We start from the raw sequence: 24,472 nt of genomic DNA, 5'->3' as shown, positions 1-24,472 counted from the left end.
TCCACAACAGCCCAACTCCCCTCCCTTCCCCACCTCCACCCTCACCCTTGAATTTGTCCCTGTGTCCTTTATAGTAGTTCCTGTAATCCCCTCTCCTCACTATCCCCTCCCCACTCCCCCCTGTCCATTGTTAGATTGTTCTTTAGCATTGTCTGTGGAACTTCCTCCTTTCCTTTTCATTTGGGGATTGTTTCTTTGTCTTCCCACTGTTTGTGAGACTCTGCTTGTTAGCCTCTGCCTCTTAAATTGCTCTATTCTGACTCCCTGGGTTTATGCTGTGAACTTCTATGGTAGAATGGCAATGGGATTCAGTGGTGCTGTCTCACTGGTCTTGAGCTGACGTTTATGGGTGTAACACTATCTAACTCTGGTCTTTTCAGCAGTCCAGGTTTTCTTGTCTCACCTGTGGGAAAAAGAGGAAGAAGGGCAAAAAAAAAGAAAAGAAGAAGGGAAGGAGGGAAGGAGGGAAAAAGGGAATAGAAAAGGAAAGGAAGGAAGGAAGAAGGAATAAAGAAAGATTGGAGGCAAGATAAGAAGGAATTTTAACAAAAATTAAAACAAATGAATAAATAAAAGAAGGCAGGAAGAAGGAATAAAAAAGGTAAAGGATGGAAGGAAGAAGGAATAAAAAAAAGAAAGAAGGACCGAAAGGAAGAAGGAATTCAGGGAGAAAGGAGGAAAGAAAAAAAACAAAAGTCTTCTGCTTGTTTTAAATCGGACCAGTTCTGCTGGTCGTCTTGTCTGTGGAACGGGAGGGGGTGTTTGGAAGGATTGGTTTCACCTTTCGCCCTTCCTGAGCCACACTCTTTGCTGTTGTTCAGCCTTCAGTCCAGTTCCTCCGGGTCCTTCTGTTCCCCACTAGGCCTTTAGTTCACCAGCTGTGCTGTCCTTGATTTGCACCAGTTAGGGGCAACTCACATTCCACCTTCTTGCTCTTTGCTGTCTTAGATGCTAGGGGCTCTGGGTGCTGCTATGGGATAGTTCAGCCCCCTACTGGGTTGAGTCTTTCCGGGGAATGCAGTCTCCCCTAGCCCTGCAGATCCCCTCTGCTGGGGTTCTGCCTTCCTCCTAGAGAGCCAGTAGGCCCTGCAGGGTTCTCTGTGCAGGGCCTAGGTAGGAGTTTTTCAGAACTGGTGCTTTTGGGTGTGGTCGCCTGCAGGCAGCCAGGCTGTTGATCGGGTTGTGTGGTGGATTTCGCCTTTGGGCCTGGGTTGGCTGCCGATCCCCCTCTTTGGTTCTGTGCGCAGGGCAGCTAGCCCTGATCCAGTTGAGCACCCACCTGAGGTTTTAGGTGTGCGCGCCCACCCAGGCGCTTTTTGTCTGTGCGCCCAGGTAGCCGGGCCACATATCAGGGCACGCACCCACCCGGGGTTTCAGGTGTGGGCCCCAGGCCATTGATTGGGGTCCGCACCCACTGGGGCACTTTGGGTCGGGTGCCCAGGCAGCCGGGATGCTTATCAGGGTGTGCGCTCACCGGGAGTTTCAGTTGTGGGCCCCCAGCCCCCTAATCTGGGTGCAGGCCAGCCAGGCTTCAGGTGAGCGCTGGGGCTGCTTTTCCGAGTTGACAGTCCAGGGGCTGAGGGGGGAGGGGTGCCAGAAGCTTTAGCTGCTGCTGAGAGTTCTCTAACTAGCTGCTGAGTGCCTCTGTTTTCTTTTCCTTTTTGAGAAATTCTTCCTATTCAAGCCCCCCTGGTCCAAACAAGCACCTGGCTACTTACACACCCCAGCCCAGCTCTCTCCCAAGAATCCTGCAGCAGACCCTGCACCCGGGCCAGGGCTTCAGCCGCCCTGGTCCCGCGCTGGTCCCAGGGATCTTATTGTCCTTAAGCACTCTTCTTCCCGTCTGATCTTTGAATGTCCTTTATCTTTTGTCTCCAATCTTCATATATGCTAGAATACTGTTGGCTGTTCACTCTGCTTCTCAGATCAACTAGGTATTTCACTGGCGTTGAGAGGAAGTGGGCTCTGCTCCCAACTATCTTGTCATCATCTTCTCCATTCTGCCCATTGTAACCATTTTTAAATGCTAGTTTAGTGGCATTAAGTGCATTCACAATGTCCAACCATCACCACCTTACATTTTCATCACCCCAAACAGAAATCCTGTATCTATGAAGCAATTATCCCTCATTTTCTCTTACCTCATCCTCTGGAAACCTCTTTTCCTCTATGAATTTGCCTATTGCCTTCAAAGTATATGCACTTCATCATTTTGATCTATGACTTTCATATAATATGTTCATCACATGAAGATAAAAACTTGATCTAGGATGACCTTTCCACAGGGTGAGACTGATGCTTGACATCACTTGCCATAAGCCCTGCACTGACTCTCCACTAATTTTAGAATTAATCAACAATCATGTAGCCAAAATATATGACTCTCTGTTATCTGGAGGCTGCCCACAGAGCTAGACTCATGGTTCAGTTTTTATCCTCTGATCCTCATTACGCATCATGTACTACCAGCTATTTTTCTTCTCCTAACTACACTTTAAAACTTCATTATAATGACATTTATTTTTCTGTAGCACTTTCTGGTATGAGCTCATTTCCTACTGCACCTGGATATACCTCCACGTGTCCTTCAAGTTTCAATGCTATTGTAGGCTGGTCTGTGAAGCCTTGGTAAACCTGCAGGAGGAGTTGACTATTGGGGGACCCAGTCAACAAGAGTACAGTAACACCTGACAGTATTGCATTTATTCATTTACATAACTTTGCCAAAGTTTAGACTCTGAGCTTAAAAGAAGGAGCAAATCTTACTATTTTCTTACTCCACAGAATACATTTTAGTGCTTTCCATACAGTAATTGCTTAATAAATATTTGCAGAGGCTGCAAAATCAGACAGTTGAGTGAGGGAAAGAGATACGTCTTCCATGGTGGGAAATGAGGAGCAGTAAAACAAGGGGAGGGATGCCCCAGGACAGAGGCTAACACCAGAAAAGACAGTTGGGAGAAAGAAGATACTCTGGTAACCCAGATACTCCCTCCAGACTCGGGTATAGAACATTTGTTGTGGAGCTGCTGTTCTATAGCCCCAAGAGCAGGGAGATGGAAGCACTTGTGTGACCTCTGGAAGAGACAACTGTGTTTCTCATAATCTGCGATTGGTAGAGTACACCTGAGAGCACTGACTGGAAGCATTTAATGGTTTCTGTGTCTTGAGGAGCTCAATTCCCATGTGCTTCACTGAAGTCATTTTGTTTTGTCTTTCCGTTTCCTGAGAGATTTAATTGCCTGTAGCTAGGAGAGAAAAACAGAATGCAAACTTGTGCCAGATTTAGTCCTGGGAGACCTCTTGGTGTTCTTATCTCTTTGTCCTCTTTCTTCCCAGAAGCAGGTCACAGCTGTTTAGATATGAATTCTATAACTGTACCTATCAATAATTACTTTAAATGCTCTCAAAAAAAGACATAGGGTGGCTGAGTGAATGAGAAGACATGACCCAAGTGTACATCCATAGATGATTTTGTAAAGAAGATGTGCTACATATATACAATGGAATATTACTCGGTGATAGAAAGGAATGAAATTGTACGATATATGGCAACCTGATTGGACGTACAGAGCATTGTGCTAAAGGAAATAAGTGAGACATAGAAGTTCAAAAACTGTGTATTATCTATGTCTACACTCAAGAGCTTGTAGACACAGAGAAGTGATCAGTAGTTGCCATAGGTAAGATATGGGGACATAGGTGAAATGGATGGAGTGGGTCAAAGGATACAAACTTCCAATTACAAAATCAGTAAGTTCTGGGGATGTAATCTACAGTGACTACATCTAATAACACTTGCTGTGGATTTAAAATTTGTTGGTCAGGTAAATATTAAAGGATCATCATAAGAAAACATTTTTGTTACATTGTGTGGTGATGGAAGGTAACTAGACTTATTTGGTGAATCATTATGTTGTCCAGATGAAAGAAACTACTATAATGTAAAAGTCAATTATATGTTAAAAAAACCTCACACACACATTTATTATCATTCAGTTCTTAAGGTCAAAAGTCCAAAATATGCCTCATTTTATTAAACGTCAAGTTTTCTGGAGAACTGTATTTTCTTTAGGGGGCTGTAAAGGAAAACCTGTTTGCTTGCCTTTTCCTGATTCTGCAGGATGAAAACACTCCTTAAGCTCTCTGCCCCATCCGCATCTCCAAAGTCGGCAACGGAGGATCAATTCTTTCATGTACCACATGACTTCTGGCCTTCCGCTCTCATAGTTAAGGAAATATGATTACTTTGGGTCCATTCAGATAATCCAGGATACTCTCCTGCTTGAAGTTTAGCTGATTAGAAACCTTAATTTCATCTATAATATAATTCATGTAGCCTATATTCACAAATGTTGGGTGTCAGGAGGTGGACATCTTGGGGAGGCCATTGTTCTGCCTGCCACATTATGTGACAGGATTTTGCCCAAAGACATGTCAATGGAAGTGTGTTAGGTGGAACTTTTGGAAATCCTTTTAAAAATCTAAACAAGATTTTTAATTAAAAATATGAATATACAAACTGAAATAATATTAAGCAATGCAAGCATAACATTGATCAAACTGTGTCAGGCATGAAAATACACATTGCAACATTCTGTTTATATGAAGTTCAAAGGAGCAAGAAGTAATCTATGCTGTCAGAAATCTGGAGAGTGGGGAGAAGAAGTGACTGGAATTAGGCACAAAGGAAGCTACTGTGTGGCCGGACATGTTCTATTTTTTGCTCTGAATTATGATTACAAGGATTATATTAGGCTTGTGAAAGTTCACTGAAGATGTGATATGATAATTTTCCATGAGTATGTTGCACTTCAAAGACATAAAATAATCCATTCTCACAATCTACAACACTCCTCACTTAATTCAATCCAGAATTCCTGTGTGGCTAACAGACTGTGTTTTGGAAGTACAGCAGCTATTCTGTGACCAAAAGGACAAAACACACACACAAGGAATCATGGTGAATACAAAATAAGACTCTTCCTTTAACAATTTCACGAGTCTGTAACAGTAGCCCTGAACTCCCTCCCTAAATCGACACCTGTGATTTGTAAATAAATAAAGGTTTAATTTATTGAAGTCTTTATTGTGGCAGAAGATCCCTTTAACCTTAGTGCCATCCCAAACTCAACACACTGTTGTAATAACTGTATCTGTGTTTTTGTAATTGCTGCACAGAAATGGCTCAGTGGGTTGGAGCATCATCCCATACACCAAAAATTTCTAGTTCAATTCCCAGTAGAGCACAAACTAAGTTAAGGGTCAGATCCTGGTTGGGGCACATAGGGAAGCAACCAATCAATGAATATTTCTCTGTCACATTGATATTTGTCTCCCTCACCTCCTTCTTCTTTCTGGAAAATAAATAAACATGCCCTAGGGTGAGGACATTTTTTTTAAAAAGCCTTGATAAATAATAAGAATTCTGAAGATAGTTATTAAAATACACCCCAAATACCATATGATCTCACCTTTAACTGGAACATAATCAACAAAAGGAAAAAGCAAACAAAATATAACCACAGACATTGAAATTAAGAACAATATAACAATAGCCAGAGGGGAGTGGGGAGGGGATAGTGGGGAGAGGGGTCTACAGGAGCTACTATAAAGGACACAAGGACAAAATCAATGGGGAGGGTAGAGGTGGGGGAGGGAGGTGGGACTGGCTGGGGTGGGGTGGAGGGATGGGGAGAAAATGCAGACAAATGTAACTGAATAAAAATAAATAAATAAATTTAAATAAATTAATTAATTAAATAAAATACACCCCCAAAATGCCATAGGGAGACCAAATGAAAAATTTAGAGATTTTTTTCTCTGCATAAGTAAATTGTGGTCACAGAACCTGCCCTCCACCAGAAAGGAACCTGGCATGGATGGGCACTTGTGACATCACTTACTGCCCTGCCTGCTGTGTACCTTGTGGTCTCCAGAGATTCTCACCTCTCATCAACTTTCACATTCAGGGTATTCACAGCGGAACTTATGCAGCAACTACCCCTCATCTTTCAAATTCCATTCTGTGTTGTATGTGCATTTTAAATGCCAGCTCTTTCCATCAATCACCCTACCCCCAGCAAATACAAGTACCAGATTGGGAATCATTATGAGTATGTGAAAACCAGGACAATGAAAAGAAAAGAACTGTCTACATGAGGAAGCCAAAGAGATGGTACAAGGAAAGGAAGAGCTCCCTAGCTCTGTTAATCCAAGAGTTCAGTCCCTGGACTCATGAAATGTGGACAGAAAGTTTTATTCTTTTTCAGTTTAGAAATGGCAAGCTGGAGGCTGGGGGCAGGCAAGGTGGTGGTCACATGGGGAGCTGTTTGACCCTCTACAGAAGAATTCCACATCTGCTCATTAAACATATTTTTATTCTCACTTTTTTCTCTACGATCATTCAGCTTGAGGTGGGAGATGCAGAAATAAAACATGACTGAATTGAAATTTACCCAAGTGCTAGGTAGACTGTTTGCAGAGTTGGCCCCTATTCTTTGTCTGATTGCAGTCTTTGGCCATGTGACTGTGAAGCTCCTGCCATACAAAGGCAGAGTTTATTTCTCCACCTTTGAAACTGAGATGGACTATGAATTTTTATTTGTTTTTGCCAATAAAGATGGTGGAAGTGACAGTGTGCTTAACCATGCCTTGTCATTTCAACTGTTCACACTCAGATGCTGGCTCAGCTGTGTGAACATAGCAGGTGGGCCTTCCAGAGGAGGGGACATTCACACATAGGTCACTTAACCCAGCCAAGGCCCCCCTAGATCAGCCCCAATACCTGAGCCCCTAATATATTACAAAGCCCAGCCAAGGTAACCAGACACACCCCAGCTGACCCATAGCTGACTACAGACTCATGAGGAGATAAGCAGGATCAGAACCACTCCCCACTCTACAAACCCATTAGAAAATAAAGGAATTATGTTAAACTGTTTCCTTTTGGGATGGATTGTTATATGGAAATAACAAACTGATATTATACTCAAAGCAAACAGAACTGAGGGCAATTATAATAATCTGCTACTTGCTTTTAGCTTTAGTACTGATGTTGGAGGACAGCATCCACAATCCTGCTTTTACTGAGATGTATTTCAGATAACTGCATAAACGTGAGTCCATTGAAGTTCCCTTCCACGCAGTCAGGACAGGGTGGAATGACCTACACATTTGTGCAGGAAAATTGGTGACCCCTTTTCACATGACTCGGCAGGATTTTAACTCCTGTATGATTCATCCTTTGATCGTAAAGACTGAAGACCTCCTGAGCATAAACGAGATATATATTGCATGATATTCATACTGGTCACTCACTGTCCCATTGGTGGAATTGTAAACATTAAAAAGAGGAGACATTTCATTTAGAGCAGTAGAAGGAGTCCCATTTGTAGAGAACACATTTAAAGTTTTCAAGCAGAAACAGGAAAATAATTCAGAAAAAATCACAAAACACTCCATGTCATTGTTCACCCCTCACACATGGACATCATATTGCACACTTCAATGAGTAGATGTGTACCATGAAAAATATTTTGTGTAACATTAACATGTCTGGCTCTTTTTGTTTCATATATGTAAGGTCATCTGTTACATGTTAGATCAAACTATTTACTAAAATGGTATTTCTTAGTAGACCCTTCTTGGACACATGGATTTGATGGACAGTTTTTTCCAGGGGCTGTGGTAGGCTATGTGGACACACTGCTTAATAGAAGAATGAAGTGCATAAAACCAGGAGACCAGTTATAAAATCTACCAATATGTTCAAATCTATATTATCAAATAGTGTGGTAAAGATAGTGCTATAGAAATTAGTGATGACCATGGAAGTGAAAACTGTCCTCTGAGACGGTCCTTTACAACAAAATTATGTAAATGAACTCAGTATCCAATTGTAGTTTAGTACGTACAAGTAGTATAATTCATGAGAACTTTTTTAGTAAAAGGACAAAAATATTACTTGGAATGATATATGTCACAAGAGAATAAATTATTTAATGTAGTTCGTGTTAACCCATGAGATACATGAGAATGTCTATTACGTATGGTCCAAATATTGTATTGACTTGTGTCAGAACTTCTTGCTCTGAAGATTTGAACATTCATGGGCACTTCTTCAGCCATGTACTGTTGGCCCTTGAGAAGCCTACCTGACAAGAAATCTTTCGAGGGCCCTCTTTATGTCCTTGTTCCTGAGACTGTAGATGAAGGGGTTCAGCATGGGTGCAACCACCGTGTACATCACTGAGGCTGTTGCAGTTGACTGTGAGCTGTGGGTACCAGCGGAGCCGAGATACACACCTAGGCTTGTACCATAAAATAAGGAGACAACTGAGAGGTGAGATGCACAGGTGGAAAATGCTTTATACTTCCCCTGAGCTGATGGGATTGCACATATGGATGACACTATCTTAGAGTAAGAATAAAGGACCCCAGTAAGGGGACCACCACCCAGCAACACTGCCCCAAAATATATCACCATGTCATTAGGAAAAGTGTCAGAACAGGCAAGTTGGACCACCTGTTTGAGTTCACAGAAAAAGTGGGGGATTTCCAAGTCTGAGCAGAAGGACAGCCTCAACAACATTAAGCTTTCTAACAAGGAATTCAGAATACTAATGATCCAGGACACCAGAACCAGCAGTCCACAGAGCTGGGAGTTCATGATGACAGTATAGTGCAGGGGGTGACAAATGGCCACATATCTGTCATAGGCCATGACAGTAAGGATAAAGTCATCCAACCCTGCAAACAGTATGAAAAAATACATCTGGGTGATGCAGCCTGCATAGGTGATGGCATTGCTGTGTGTCTGGATGTTCAGCAGCATCTTTGGGATGGTGGTGGAAGTGAAACAGATGTCAGCCAAGGACAGGTTGGAGAGGAAGAAGTACATGGGTGTGTGGAGTTGGGTGTCTAAGCTGACAGCCAGTATGATGAGCAGGTTTCCCAACACAGTGATCAGGTACATGCAGAGGAAGAGACCAATTAGAAGGGGCTGAAGTCCAGGTGTCTCTGAAAATCCCAGGAGAAGAAATTCTGAAACTTGTGTAACATTGCCTGGTTCCATGTGGCGCAGGTGACTACCAGAAAATAGAAGCAAGTGAATAACTAATTTTCACATTAGCAAGCATTAGTAACTTAAGAAAATGCTACATTTATATTTTAGAATCCAAAACATAATTTCCACATTTGGTGTATAATCTGGTTCTTCTAAGTCATGTCCTTTGCCATTGCTCATTAGGATTTTTTTTTTGTACCATCAACCCATTCTTCAAGCACAATGTATATTGCTGTATAATTAAGGATGTAGTATGTGCATTTGAGGAATATACTCGTATACTGACTTTAGACCATGGTCCAGGCACTGTTCAGAGTACAGTCTGATGAAAAACAAGAGTCTATACAACCCAATCATGGACAAATAATATGATCAAATAAACACAATAATACAACATAATCAATGGAGTACATGTTGTATAAAAGGTGAATCACATTAAATGTTGAAAGTTGATAGCTGGGTTTTTTTTTTTGTCAAGACTTCCAAGAGGCAACACGCTAATAGGCACCTCAAAGAAGACTAAGCAGGAGGCCAAGAGGGAGCAAGTGTTTTCCAGGCAACAGGAACAGATAGTGCAAAGGCCCTGAGGAAGATGGTAGTTTTGGAAAATCAAGGCTCACACTGAGCCAGCGTGTCAGGGGCAGGAGAGATGGTGTCAGATGATAGTAAGAAACAAGGGGGCCTCCATGTTGCTGTTGAAACTTCAAGTCACATAGAGTCCCTTTTGCACACTATGAAAATCTTGCACTGTATTAATCTGCTTGGAAAAGCATCCTGTGAACTGAAAAGAATTTCCTCCTCAGTTCCTTCTCTTGATGGAGTTCTGGCCCCTGCGTGATAAGTCACCTTGGAATACATGGGTCTGGGTACCCCTGCTCTGAGCACTGCTGTCAGTTTACGAGGCAGGTACACACACACACCAGGTCTCCTCATGGGTGTGGTCTCCATGTTTGTCTTACTCACTATTTAGGCTGTGACTACATACAATTCAGCTATACAGATCAAATATCTTTTCCAAGAAGAATTTAGGCATATTACCTCAATACTGCTATGGTAAGTGCACAAATAAGCTGTGGGTTCCATAATGGAATGTCCATTTTATACCCTGTGTTTAAAAAAACATAAATGTAGAAGGAGAGAAAAGAATAAAATGGACATGAGGTAGAAATATATCTATTGATAATAAGTTCAGGTGATCTCTCAGAGATGATGAGGAAGAAATGCATTTGAATTCTGGCAGCTTTCAAAACCTAACTCCAGCCCTTGATGTCAAGCAAAAATAATGATGGACTAAAGATGTATTTATCCAAATCACAAAGGTAGTTATTTACATATGGTGTGGAAACACCCTGCAGATTGACTACCTAGTGAAAAGTGACCAATAAAACAAACTATATTTTAGAAAAGGGATTCTTTTTAATATCAAGCTGTACAAGACTGGCTTTTCCTGTGCTTATTCTATAGTTCTTTGAACAATGGGTTTTTATAAGGTTAAATTGCAGATGACACAACCCCTCCCTCACATTTCTCATGTGGCCACTTTCTTTTTCTTGGACTTAGGATTTGGACCTAATTTTTGACAAATCAGTAAGCACTAATTCTGGTTCTGGTCTCCATCCAACATGCAAAGGCCTCCCCAGGATGTGAACAATAAACCCTGCACATGCCATGACAATCCGTCCTTTTACACTGAGGAACTTTCTTCATGTGACTTAAGCCCAACCACGTTATCATGCAAACGTTTATTTCACTGTACTCTGCCTTCAACATCACAATGTGGTGGGGGATAGTGGTGGGGGGGAAATGGAGACAACTGTACTGTAACAACAATGAAAAATAGTGTGGGCAGTTGCGTCTGTTGTATAAATGGTAGGTAGAAAATAGACAAAGGGAGCATAAGAATAATAGAGGAAATGTCGAAGGCAAACAACTTTTATATGTATGACCCATGGAAATGAACAAAAGCAACGGAATGTGGACAGGAGGGAGGGTGCCAGGTGGAGGGGTGCAAAGAGGGGAACGTGGGGAACCTGCAATAGCACAATCAATAAAATATATTTTAAAAATAGTGTGGAGATACAAGAAAAAATAAATAAAAATCAAAACAGAAATTCATAATTGAAAAAATAAATAAGTAAAATCTGCTAAATTAAAAACAAAATAAAACAATGCCAGATCTGAACATGCAGGGCTTCGCCTGCTTTTCTCACCTCGGTACTTTCGTGGATGTTGTGAATACCTGTGCACTTACCCAGGAATCCGTTGAAGTGAAAGTGAAGTAATGAAAGGAATGGCAGGGAGAATAAAACCTGATTGAACACAGTGATTTAACAACTGTGTTAAAGAAAATGAGGGGAGCATCAAAAAGTTATGAAAACAAGATATAAATACCAAAGTACATTCATAATTAAATTGGCAAAGGCATAGACACAGAAGGTAATGTATGATGTTCCCAGACACGGTGGCAAACAGAGGCTCAGTGTTATTTGTTGGATGAATGAGGAATTAGTCCTCAGTATCTAAGTACTTTTAACTCATGGTAACGTTGTATTTCTATGTGTTTTGAAAGGTTGGATTGTTGAATAAAAGCTGGAAAAATAAACATCCACCTGCAAGAAAGTGAAGTTGATCTCCTACCTCTGTCTGTTACATAAAATCTGGGGGATTCCCTACTCACTGAAAGAGGAAGCAGTCCTTTTAGGTGAACATAATGAAAACTACATATTAATATTGATAGGTGGGCCAAACCACCCTAATCAAGTCAGAGAATCAGGAGTAAAAAGACAGACATATTAGAGAACCAAGATGGTGGCATAGGTAGACACACTGCGCCTCCTCGAACAACCAGAACTGGAAGAAAATCAAACGGCAAGGAAGTCCAACACCAAGGAAATAAAAAATAAACATTCATCCAGAGCTGTAGGAGGGGTGCACACGGGCAGCCGGGGCAGAGAGGACTCACGTTGCCGTGGCGGGACCAAGACTGGCGGAGTGTGGGACCAACAGGGCAGGCAGTCTGACCACTAGCAGACCCTGCAGCCACACATTCGCGCAGATAAACCTAGAGGGCCGGACTCAGAGTGGCAGAGAACAGGGCAGGCAGAGTGGCACTTAGCATCCTACAGCCCCACATTCGCGCACAGGTAAACTGGACAAAAGGCAGGGAGCAAAGCAGACTGCACAACCCAGGGCTCCAGCCTGGGGAAATAAAGCCTCAAACCTCTGTTTGGAAGTGCCCATGGGGTTGGGGCGGCAGCAGGAGAGACTCCCAGCCTCACAGGAGAGGTCCTTGGAGAGACCCACAGGGGCCTAGAGCATGCACAAGCCCACCCACTTGGGAGACAGCACCAGAGGGGCACAGTTTGATTCTGGGTAGCACAGTGAAAGACTGAAATCTGGTGGAAAGTGGAGCGGGCACCATTGCTCTGACTCGGCCCCTCCCCCACATTTAGCATCACAGCACAGCAACCTGCGACCTGCATTACCCCGCCCAGGGGAACACCTAAGGCTCCACCCCTTTAAGTAACAGCTGCGCCAAGACCAAAAAAATGACCCAAATGACAGAACATTTCAAAGCTCCAGAAAAAATACAACTAAGTGAGGAAGAGATAGCCAACCTATCGGATGCACAGTTCAAAACATTGGTTGTCAAGATGGTCACAGAATTGGTTGAATCTGTTTGAAAACTAGATGAAAAAATGAAGCCTATGCTAAGAGAAACAAAGGAAAATGTACAGGGAACCAATAGTGATGCGAAGGAAACTGGGACTCAAATCAATGGTGTGGACCAGAAGGAAGAAAGAAACATCCAACCAGAAAAGAATGAAGAAACAAGAACCTGGAAAAATGAGGAGAGGCTTAGGAACCTCCAGGACATCTTTAAACATTCCAACATCCGAATTATAGGGGTGCCAGAAGGAGAAGAGAAAGAAAACAAATGGAAAACTTATTTGAACAAATAATGAAGGAGAACTTCCCCAGTCTGGCAAAGGAAATAGACTTCCGGGAAGTCCAGGAAGCTCAGAGAGTCCCAAAGAAGCTGGACCCAAGGAGGAACACACCAAGGCACATCATAATTACATTACCTAAGATAAAACAGAAGGAGAGAATCTTAGAAGCAGCAAGAGAAAAGAACACAGTTACCTACAAAGGACTTCCCATAAGACTGTCAGCTGATTTCTCCAAAGAGACCTTACAGGCAAGAAGGGGCTGGCAAGAAGTATTCCAAGTCATGAAAGGCAAGGGCCTACATCCAAGACTACTGTATCCAGCAAAGCTATCATTTATAATGGAAGGGAAGATAAAGTGTTTCTCAGATAAGGTCAAGTTCAAGAAGTTCATCATCACCAAGCCTTTATTATATGAAATGTTAAAGGGTTTTACCTAAGGAAAAGAAGATAAAAAATAGGAAGAGTAAAAATGACAGCAAACTCACACTTATTAACGACCACACCTAAAACAAAAACAAGAGCAAACTAGGCAAACAACTAGAACAGGAACAGAACCATAGAGATGGAGATCACATGGAGGGTTGTCAATAAGGGAGTGGGAGGGAGGAGAGGGGAAGGTACAGAGAATAAGTAGCATAAATGATAGGTGGAAAATAGACAGGGGGAGGGTAAGAATAGTGTAGGAAATGTAGAAGCCAAAGAACTTATAAGTATGACCCATGGACATGAACTATAGGGGGGGAATGTTGGAGGGAGGGGATGGGCAGGATGGAGTGGAGTGGGGGGGGAATGGGACAACTGTAATAGCATAATCAATAAATATATTTAAAAAAACAGACATATTTAACAAATAAAATGCAAAACATTTTTATGGCCAAACATCCCCTAAGTCAATTGAGAAATAATAATTTTTATTTATTTTTCTTTTTACGTTCTTAATTTTTATTGAATTTATTGGGGTGACATTGCATAATAAAATTATATAGGTTTCAGTTGTACAACTACCTAATACATCACCTATATTTTGTATTGTGTGTTCAGTGCCCCAAGTCAAGTCTCCTTCTGTCAACACTTATCCCCCTTTCACCCTCTTCTACATCCAACCACCGTAATTTTTAAAAGGCATCTAAAAGGCTGACATGAAAAATTCATAAACATATAGTAATATTCAAATCATTCAAAAACATCAAATATGAATCCTTCATGAAAATCAGAAGAAGTGTAAGCAAACAACAAAAGAGTTCCTTCACACCTGTCATCCTGGAGAAAAACTTAGAAAAATGTCACATTGAGTGGGATACAGACTTTCAAATGGGGAGCAAAGGGGTGCTCTATTTTTTCCTGGCAGAACTGTGGAGTGTTACAGCATTGGGAAAACAGACTGCAGGCAGCTGCACACACTGCCAGCACCTGTGTCTCTAACGCAGGGCTCCTCAGTCTCTGCAGGAAGGACATTCTGGGCCAGGTCTTTGTCTGAGGTGTGGTCTCTCCTGGCCATGGCAGAAGGCTTAGAGCAACTTGGACTTTACTGACATCTCCCATGTGACAGCCAAAAATGTCTCCAAAGATTGCTTTGTGTCCCATAGGCTAACAGTATTTCCTCTGGTGGAGAACCAGAATTTTAACATAACAATCTCAAAATATTTTCATATGTTGTTATAATAGCAATGTAATGAGAAAGTATATCTTAGATTTCAAGTGTGACTAGCACAGCCATGCCACAGAATATTATGTAGACATGGAAATAATGAATCAGCATCTTACACCCTCTGTGACTGGAGGGAAGACCGTAGGTATTGTTGAGTAGGAAGGAAGAGTGGACACATAGGAAAAAGAAAACCAAAAACTATACAACACGCAAAGAGCATTCCTGATGGGCCAGGATGCTGTTCATGCATCTGTACAAAACCACATGAGTGTGTATGTGAGCAGAACATAGGAAGACAAGATTTTAAAAAAGAAACGAAGACCTTATGGAATACAGATTAGCAGCAGGAATGTAATTAGGTTAAGTATACTGATTAAAAAATATTGTATGAAAAATAATCAGGTGAGAATCAAATTAATTCATATTAAGAGAGAACATAATATTAATATCAACAAGGGCCACTGATCCCAGATTAAATTGCCATAGAGTTGGAAGTAAAAGAATATTATAAAGAGGTTTATAAAGTCAGGAGAAATCAGTATCTAAGTCATAATTTCTTCTTATATAGAGATATATGGATTCAAATCTGCTTATGGTAGGTATAGGTAATCTTCAGTTAAATCTTTATAAAGAGTGCCTTCCACTTTAACAGGAACCTAATCAACAAAACAAACAAGCAAGCCAAACATAACCAAAGACACTGAAATTGAGAACAGGCTGACAGAGAACAGAGCAGAGAAGGGAGGGGATTAAAGAGGAAAAGGGTGAAGAGTTTGCAGGAACAACTATAAAGGACACATGGACAATAACAAGGGGGGGTTGAAACAGGGGAGGGAGATGGGTTTGGCTGAAGTGGGATAGAGGGGTGGGGAGAAAATGCAGACAACTGTAAGTGAATAACAATAAAATATTTTTTTAAAAGTCATTTTTTAAAAGCATGAATGAGTGATAGATTTCAGCCCACACAGTTAATAAACACTCACAATTCTCATATATGTACACAAAAGGACTCAATGACAACAAAGTTGGTCGAAAAAAAATCTTCCCCAATTCTTTGTTTAGAACAAAGCAATAAAAAACAGGAATCAGAGCACGGTGACCTCACTCTGTAAATGTCTGGAATTTGCAATTTCCAATAGAGAAAACAAATGAATAACTAACCCACAAATGTATTCAGGTCACAGGCTGAAGTAGTGACAAAGTTAAGCTATTTAGCACAACTCTCTTTACTTATCAAAGAAATTCTCTTTAATTCTAATTGAAAATGCAGAGTAAAAGAAGATACTGTGGATGCACATATCATGACCACTGTTGCCAGGTAATATTTGCAAGAAGTGTACTGAATATGGATCTGTCTCATCAATATGAAAACAGAATTGAATATGCCGCATGATAAAAATAAAGAACTGCCCTTGCTTTAGTGGACAGCTCTCCACAGCTACTACTCTATTTTCCTACTCCCTTTAGGTTCAAAACTCATTGTACCTGTTCTACTCTCACTTGAAATACTTTATGCCTCCCACTGCCACCTCAATTGGGCTTCCTAGGGAGTAGTGAGCAATGACACATGTGTTGCTGACTTCAATGTCTACTTCTCTTTTTAGCATCCCAAACAAATCATGAACTAGTTAATCAGGTAAACAAACAACCATAGGCTGATGGCTGTCAAGAGGCCTCAGATGAATGTGCTTGGCATTGGATCTCTCTGACCCTTTCCTGGAGCACCTACTGCCCATATGGCCTCACCTGATCCAGAGCTCTGAGAGGGCAGACTCCCAGTAAGAAAGTGTAGCCTCTTGGATGGATGACAATGGAGGCTGAAGCTCTCTGCTGAGACAAGACAGCAGGAAGGAGGCAAACATTGGTCTCCTAGACAAAGTTAGGGTTCCAAAAGCAACAATCAGGTCCCATCCAGCCCAAGGTGACACACACTGAGAGGCTGGAGATGAGGAGCTATTTACAGCTCCCTATGTCTGCTCGTTAGGTGCATTTTCATGTTCTTCCAACCTCTAATTGCATGGTTTCCCTGTGGATCTGGACAGAAGGAATTTTTTTCCTGGAGATTCTATGTTCCCAAAAGACCAGGTTGGAAGTCCAGTGAATCCTGTTTTTACTAGTTCCTCTGAAAAGGCCTGTGGCTTCGAGAATACTAACCTCCCAGCACTTTATCCAAACCCTGATTTAAAAATTTTCCAAATTTAAGACTGAGGATCCACTCTGGATTAGAAAACTCAAATCCCCAATAGTTGAATTCTAGTAGGGACACGGCCCCTCATATCCACAGAAAATTGCTATTTTCTTTTCAACAAGGAGGAGAACTAAGTTCCTTTGATTAAACCTTGAGGATTACACAGTGGGCTTCATGACACTTTGGCGAACAGAATTTGCAGTTTTAACCTCATACCACAAGAGGTGTCGTATAGTCCCTCACTATGAAATATTTGTTAGTTATAAGAAATAGTTACATTTTTTTGCACTATAATCTCAGCTTGGAATACAGAAGTAAAGAGATTCTTCCCTGTAGCTTCCAGAAGAAAGCGAACCCTGCAAAAGTCTTGGTTTACACCCATGTGACCTCAGGAATTGTAAGAGATTGAGTATGTTTGTTTATAAATCACTGGTGTGTTACTTTTACATTAGCCCTAATACTTGAAAACAGATATTTAGCAAAAGGAATTTGTTCACGTCATTGAGTTAAAATGTCTCATTTCATTCATTTAGCCTCCCCTGGGAAAAGGCATTTTGTATTCTATTCCCCACTTAAGTGGAAGACACGTATATTCATTCGGTAGATATGCAGTCTCTCTGGCTGGTATAGAATTTCTTCCTGCTGAAGTGTCAATGTACTTTAAATTATATGCTTTTGAAATATTAATAAAAGGAAAAGATTCATTAAATTTATGGGTAGCATTTACTTTAAATCTTTGTGTCTAAATTTCTCCATCTTTAAATTTTATAGTAAAATTTTATTATGTTAAATTTTATATTCATTCTTTTCTTTTTTATCCTTTTCAACTTTCTCTTAAGTGTCCTTTCAAATATGAGATTATATATGGGTCTATGTTTGAGTGTATATATGTGTGTTTATTTGAAATAAAAATGTACACAAATAAATTTAAACGTGTACATACAACGTTACCTGGAACAGTTTACTTGGAGTCAAGAAAATATGCACATCTCATTTTATTTCTCATTTATATCATTCATCTGAAGTTATGTTTGCTATCCTACTTTACCTTCAGAAATAAGGAAATTGGGACTCTGGTTTAACAATTACACTGAGAAGCCATTAAACGTTCTTGGGCCTCTTCTTTGGCAACATGGTGAAGTATGACCTGATTACTTCCATCCCGCACTTTTTGGATTGGCATCTAGTCTTTCCATTGTTTGAGTTTCTTTCCATAAAGGAGTCATATAAAGAAAAGGAATTATTACAAGGAAAATTGGATCTTCTTAGTGATACCAACATGATAGACTTTGCTATGGATGTATACAAAAACCTTTATTGTGATGATAATCCTCATGCTTTGAGAGAAAAAAAAACCATAGTTGTTGCACAGCTGAAACAGCTTCAGGCAGAAACAGAACCAGCTGTGAAGATGCTTGAAGATCCAGAAACTACAAGGCAAATGCAGTCAGGCAGGGATGGTTGGATGTTGTCTGACTGCCTGTCAGACAAGCATGGCTTTAGGCAAGAATATTTAGACACACTCTACAGGTCTGCAAAATTCGAATATGAATGTAGAAATTATTCTGGAGCAGCAGAATACCTTTACTTCTTTAGAGCATTGGTTCCAGCAATGGATAGAAATGCTTTGAGTTCACTCTGGGGGAAACTGGCCTCTGAAATCTTAATGCAGAATTGGGATGCAGCCACGGAAGACCTTACCTGGTTAAAAGAGACCATCGATAAAAATTCTGTGAGTTCTCCACTCCAGTCTCTTCAGCAGCGAACACGGCTCATTCACTGGTCTCTGTTTGTTTTCTTCGAACACCCCAAAGGGCAGGGTAATATTATTGATCTCTTCCTCTACCAGCCACAGTATCTTAATGCAATTCAGACAATGTGTCCACATATTTTTCGGTACTTAACTACACCAGTCATAACAAACAAAGATGTTGGCAAATGCGAACAGGTGCTAAAAGATCTAGTTAAAGTTATTCAACAGGAGTCTTACACATAGAAAGACCCAATTACAGAGTTTGTTAAATATTTATATGTTACCTTTGACATTGTAGGAGCTCAGAAAAAGCTGAGGGAATGTGAATGTGTGCTTGTGAATCACTTCTTGGTGGATTGTATTGAGGATTTTATGGAAAATGCTCATCTCTACATATTTGAGACTTTTTGTTGCATCCACCAGTGTATCAGCATTAACATGACTCCGGAAGAAGCTGAAAGGTGGACTGTAAATTTGATTAGAAATACAAGACTGGATGCCAAAATTGATTCTAAATTAGGTCATGTGATTATGGGTAACGATGCAGTCTCACCCTACCAGCAAGTTATTGAAAAGACCAAAAGCCTTTCCTTTGGAAAGCCGGTGTTGGCCATGAATATTGAGAAGAAACTTAATCAAAGTATTGGGTCAGAGGCTCCTAACTGGGCAACTCAAGACTCTGCCTTCCACTGAAGAACTATGAAGACAAGACCAAAAAAACCCAAAAACAACAACAACAAAAAAGTGTAAAGGAAAAATGAAATAATAAAACCATTATATAAATGGTGACATACATTTTGGAAACAACATATTGAGTATAAATTTTGGAGAATTTGAATAAAACTGGCTGTTTCATTAAATAAAAGTTTATTGTGCACTTTCTTGACTTATACAAACTGGAAATGTGAAGTATGGCGTATAATTTTTATGACTTTTATTCATCACATTGTATATTTGAATCATGTCCCAATTATACAATTATACTTCAATAAATTACTTAGAAGGAAAAAAGCATAGCAGTTCATGGACTGGAGTAGGATCTAGAGCTCACGTAGCTGTTTCGCACTGAGAAATGGTAGAAGGTATCTCTTCTACTTGGGAAAAAAGCAAAGTGCAATCTAAAAAGGACAATAAATAAACAAAATGAAGCAGAAACAAATTGATAGAGAGAACAAGCTGAGGGTTACTAGATAAGGAGGGTATGGGATTGGGGAATAACAGGAAGGGGATTAGGAAGTATAAACATTAGTTATAACATAAGTATGGGGATGTAAAGTACAGCATAGGCAATAGCATTGATAATACTGTAATAACTATATACAGTGACATGTGGTTATTAGACATATTGTAGTCATCAATTTGTAAGGTATATAAGTATTGAATCACTATGTTATATACCTCAAACCAATATAATGTTGTATGGTAATGGTAATTAAAAATAAATGTAAAACATAAAATTGGCAATAACTACATAGGTGAGGCCAAAGTAATCACCATGGTTCTCTGAACGTAGAAGAGGAAGGATGAAGATATAATTGGTATCAGAGCAAGGATTAGAAATGCTACACTGCTGGCTTTAAAGATGGGTAAAGGGGAGTGATGTCAGAGAAGTGACTGTGTGAGAGATCCCCTTGGTGACTCCCCCAGAAATGTCAACAATTCGAACAGCTATAATTTGACAAAGGATTCATTGCTCAATGGACATGTATGCCTCAGAGACCTACACATTGAAACATTTAAGGTGGGCCAGAGTGAACAAACAGAGGAGGGAAGAATATATGATGGACCTGGAAAAGTACAGAGCACAAGGGCTCAGCTGTGGCTTTCAGGCAGTTGGCAATCCAGAAAAAAAGAAAAAGAGCCATTGAGTCCTTCCATACTATGGATTCCCAAAACTCACCTTCTGTCACAACTGGTGTCAGGTTGTGGAGTACTTTACGTGCAAAATGAATAATGCTTACTATACAATCACTATTTCTCCTGAGTAAAGATTTCACTCTGACATTGACCCCAAGTTTGGGTACTGAGGGGGCCCCACGGAGGTCCAAGTTCACCTACAACAACAGGGCAAAAGAAAAAGTGAATCTGGTAACTGCAGAAAACCCCACCCCCGAGCATTACTGCTACAATGACAGCAGCTACTGAGGTCAATTATGGGATTTCACACAGCTCAAAAACTGTAGACTCAGTGCCACATCCTAGAAAATAATGGCAAGACCTCTTCCTAGGAATCCATTAGAGAAGTGCCACACATACAGAGATGCCTAGACACAAAAGGAACCCATCAAATAGATTGAATAACCACGGTAATGAAGCAGCTTAGAAAGAAAATAAAAGCCTCCAGAAAGCAAAGTTGAACACAGGGAAATATGTGCTAAAAATGACAGAGAATTCCAGATTGCAATACTGAAAATACTCAACAAAGTGCAAGAAAATATCAACACACAATTGTCTTTCCCATTTTAGCCATTTTTAAATGTGAACTCAGTGGCATTAAGTACATTCAAAATGTCCAGCCATCACCACCTTACATTTTCATCATCCCAAACAGACATCCTGTATCTCTGAAGCAATTATCCATCATTTTCTCTTACCTCATCCTCTGGTAACCTCTTTTCCTCTACACATTTGCCTATTGCCATCAAAGTATATCCACTTCACTTTTATCTATGACTTTCATATAATAAGTTCATCACATGAAGATAAAAACTTGACTAGGGGTGAGAACCAGGATGGCGGCGTAGGTAGACACACTGTGCCTCCTGGCACAACCAGAACTGGCAGAAAAACTAACAGCAAGGAAGTCCTACACCAAGGAAATAAAAAATAAACATTCATCCAGAACGGTAGGAGGGGTGCACACGGGCAGCCGGGGCAGAGTGGACTCACATTGCCGTGGCAGGACTGAGACTCGCAGAGTGTGGGACAAAAGGGGGAGGCGGTCTGACCACTGGCAGACCCTGCGGCCCCACATTTGCGCAGATAGGCCAAGAGGGCCAGACTCAGAGTGGCAGAGAACAGGGCAGGCAGAGTGGCGCTTAGCATCCCGCAGCCCCACATTCGCGCACAGGTAAACTGGACAAAGGGCAGGGAGCAAAGCAGACTGCACAACCCAGGGCTCCAGCCTGGGGAAATAAAGCCTCAAACCTGTTTGGAAGTGCCCATGGGGGTTGGGGCGGCAGCAGGAGAGACTCCCAGCCTCACAGGAGAGGTCGTTGGAGAGACCCACAGGGGCCTAGGGTGTGCACAGGCCCACCCACTCAGGAAGCAGCACCAGAGGGGCCCAATTTGATTGTGGGTAGCTGAGTGAAAGACTGAAATCTGGTGGAGAGTGGAGCAGGTGCCATTGCTCTGACTCGGCCCCTCCCCCACATTTAGCATCACAGCACAGCAACCTGCGACCTGCATTACCCCGCCCAGGGGAACACCTAAGGCTCCACCCCTTTAAGTAACAGCTGCGCCAAGACAAACAAACAAACAAAAAATGGCCCAAATGACAGAACACTTCAAAGCTCCAGAAAAAATACAACTAAGTGAGGAAGAGATAGCCAACCTATCGGATGAACAGTTCAAAGCACTGGTTATCAATATGCTCACAGACTTGGTTGAATCTGTTCTAAAAACAGATGAAAAAATGAAGCCTATGCTAAGAGAAACAAAGGAAAATGTACAGGGAACCAATAGTGATGCGAAGGAAACTGGGATTCATATCAATGGTGTGGACCAGAAGGAAGAAAGAAACATCCAACCAGAAAAGAATGAAGAAACAAGAATTCAGAAAAATGAAGAGAGGCTTAGGAACCTCCAGGACATCTTTAAACATTCCAAAATCCGAATTATAAGGGTGCCAGAAGGAGAATAGGAAGAACAAAAAATGGAAAACTTATTTGAACAAATAATGAAGGAGAACTTCCCCAGTCTGGCAAAGGAAATAGACTTCTAGGAAGTCCAGGAAGCTCAGAGAGTCCCAAAGAAGCTGGACCCAAGGAGGAACACACCAAGGCACATCATAATTACAATACCCAAGATTAAACGCAGGGACCTACATCCAAGATTACTGTATCCAGCAAAGCTATCATTTATAATGGAAGGGAAGATAAAGTGCTTCTCAGATAAGGTCAAGTTCAAGAAGTTCATCATCACCAACCCTTTATTATATGAAATGTTAAAGGGACTTACCTAAGGAAAAGAAGATAAAAAATAGGAACAGTAAAAATGACAGCAAACTCACACTTATTAATGACCACACCTAAAACAAAAACAAGAGCAAACTAGGCAAACAACTAGAACAGGAACAGAACCATAGAGATGGAGATCACATGGATAGTTGTCCATAGGGGAGTGGGAGGGGGAGAGGGGGGGAAAGGTAGAGAGAATAAGTAGCATAGATGATAGGTGGAAAATAGACGGGGGGGGGGGGGGTTAGAATAGTGTAGGAAATGTAGAAGCCAAAGAACTTATAAGTATGACCCATGGACATGAAATATAGGGGGGGAATGTTGGAGGGAGGGGGTGGGCAGGATGGAGTGGAGTGAGGGGGATGAAATGGGACAACTGTAATAGCATAATCAATAAATATATTTTAAAAAGGAAAAGAAAGAAAACAAAAAACAAAAAAACTTAATCTAGGATGACCTTTCCACAGGGTGAGAAGTATTCTGGACATCAATTGTCATAAACCCTGCACTGACTCTCCACTAATTTTAGAATTAGTCAGCAATTCTGTAGCCAGAATATAAGACTCTGTTATCTGCTGACTGCCCACATAGCTAGGCTCATGTTTCAGTTTTTATCGTCTGCTCCTCTTTGTTCATCACGTACCTATCAATAATTACTCAACAGCTATTTTTCATTTGCTAACAACACATTAACATTTCATTATAATGCCTAATTACTTTTCTGTATCATTTTCTGGTGTGTGCTTATTTCATTCTGCACCTGGAATATACCTCCACTTGTCCTTCAAGTTTCAATGCTACTGTTGGCTGGCCTGGGGCCTTGGTGGACCTGCAGGAGGAGTTGACTATTTGGGACCCTTTCAACAAGAGTACAGTAACACCTGACAATATTGCATTTATTCATTTACATGACTTTGCCCAAGTTTAGACTCTGAGCTTAAAAGAAGGAGCAATTCTTACTATTTTCTTCCTCCACAGAATATATTTTAGTGCTTACCATACAGTAATTGCTTAATAAATATTTGCAGAGGCTGCAAAACAAGACAGTTGTGTGAGGGAAACTGATACGTCCTCCATGGTGGAAATGAGGAGCAGTAAAACAAGGGGAGGGATGCCCCAGGATGGAGGCTAACACCAGAAAAGATAGATGGTAGAAAGAAGACACTCTGATAACCCAGAACCTCCCTGCAGACTCAGGAATAGAACATTTGTTGTGGGGCTGCTGTTCTATAGCCCCAGAAAGGGCAGAGAGGTTGAAGCACTCATGTGACCTCTGGAAGACACACCTGTGTTTCCCATAATCTACGATTGGTAGAGTACACCTGAGTGGAACCATTTAAGGGTTTATGTGGCTTGAGGAGATGAATTCCCATGTGCCTCACTGAAGAAGTTTTTTTTTGCCTTTCTGTTTCCTGAGAGATTTAGTTGGCTGGGGCTAGGAGAGAAAAACAGAATGCAAACTTGTGCCAGATTTAGTCCTGGGAGACCTCTTGAGGTTCTTATCTCTTTGTCCTCTTTCTTCCCAGAAGGAGGTCACCGCTCTTTAGATATGAATTCTATAACTACATACCTATCAATAATTACTTTAAATGCTCTCATCAAAAGACAAAGGGTGGCTGAGTGAATAAGAACACATGACCCAAGTGTCCATCAATAGATGACTGGATAAAGAAGATGTGCTACATATA

General features: G+C 41.0%; 2 protein-coding genes and 1 pseudogene across 4 annotated transcripts in view; 1 reads left to right on the top strand and 2 right to left on the bottom strand.

Moving 5' to 3' along the window:
• The window catches only part of LOC112301497 (olfactory receptor 7A5), a 167,028-nt gene that overhangs the window by 50,819 nt on the left and 91,737 nt on the right, over positions 1-24,472 (bottom strand). The window lies entirely within an intron of this gene.
• LOC128781569 (olfactory receptor 7A10) lies at positions 8,153-16,480 on the bottom strand. Of its 3 annotated transcripts, none has more exons than XM_053930522.2 (2): positions 16,412-16,480; positions 8,153-9,089 (listed from the first exon to the last, which is right to left on the bottom strand). In XM_053930522.2, exon 2 carries the CDS (start codon positions 9,074-9,076, stop codon positions 8,153-8,155), a length of 924 nt encoding a protein of 307 aa, XP_053786497.1. In that variant the 5' UTR covers positions 9,077-9,089; positions 16,412-16,480. The 3 variants fall into 3 exon arrangements, with proteins under 3 accessions (XP_053786497.1, XP_053786496.1, XP_053786498.1); XM_053930521.2 differs by lacking the exon at positions 16,412-16,480 and adding an exon at positions 12,030-12,199; XM_053930523.2 differs by lacking the exon at positions 16,412-16,480 and adding an exon at positions 12,030-12,199 and having other exon boundaries at positions 8,153-9,021.
• LOC112301554 (eukaryotic translation initiation factor 3 subunit E pseudogene) lies at positions 17,977-19,299 on the top strand (annotated as a pseudogene).

The sequence above is a fragment of the Desmodus rotundus genome, chromosome 9 (assembly GCF_022682495.2).
Source record: "Desmodus rotundus isolate HL8 chromosome 9, HLdesRot8A.1, whole genome shotgun sequence".
NCBI classification, from domain to species: Eukaryota; Metazoa; Chordata; class Mammalia; order Chiroptera; family Phyllostomidae; genus Desmodus; species Desmodus rotundus.
The sequence above is the reverse complement of the archived record's forward strand: the minus strand, read 5'-3'. Positions and strand labels throughout refer to the sequence as shown.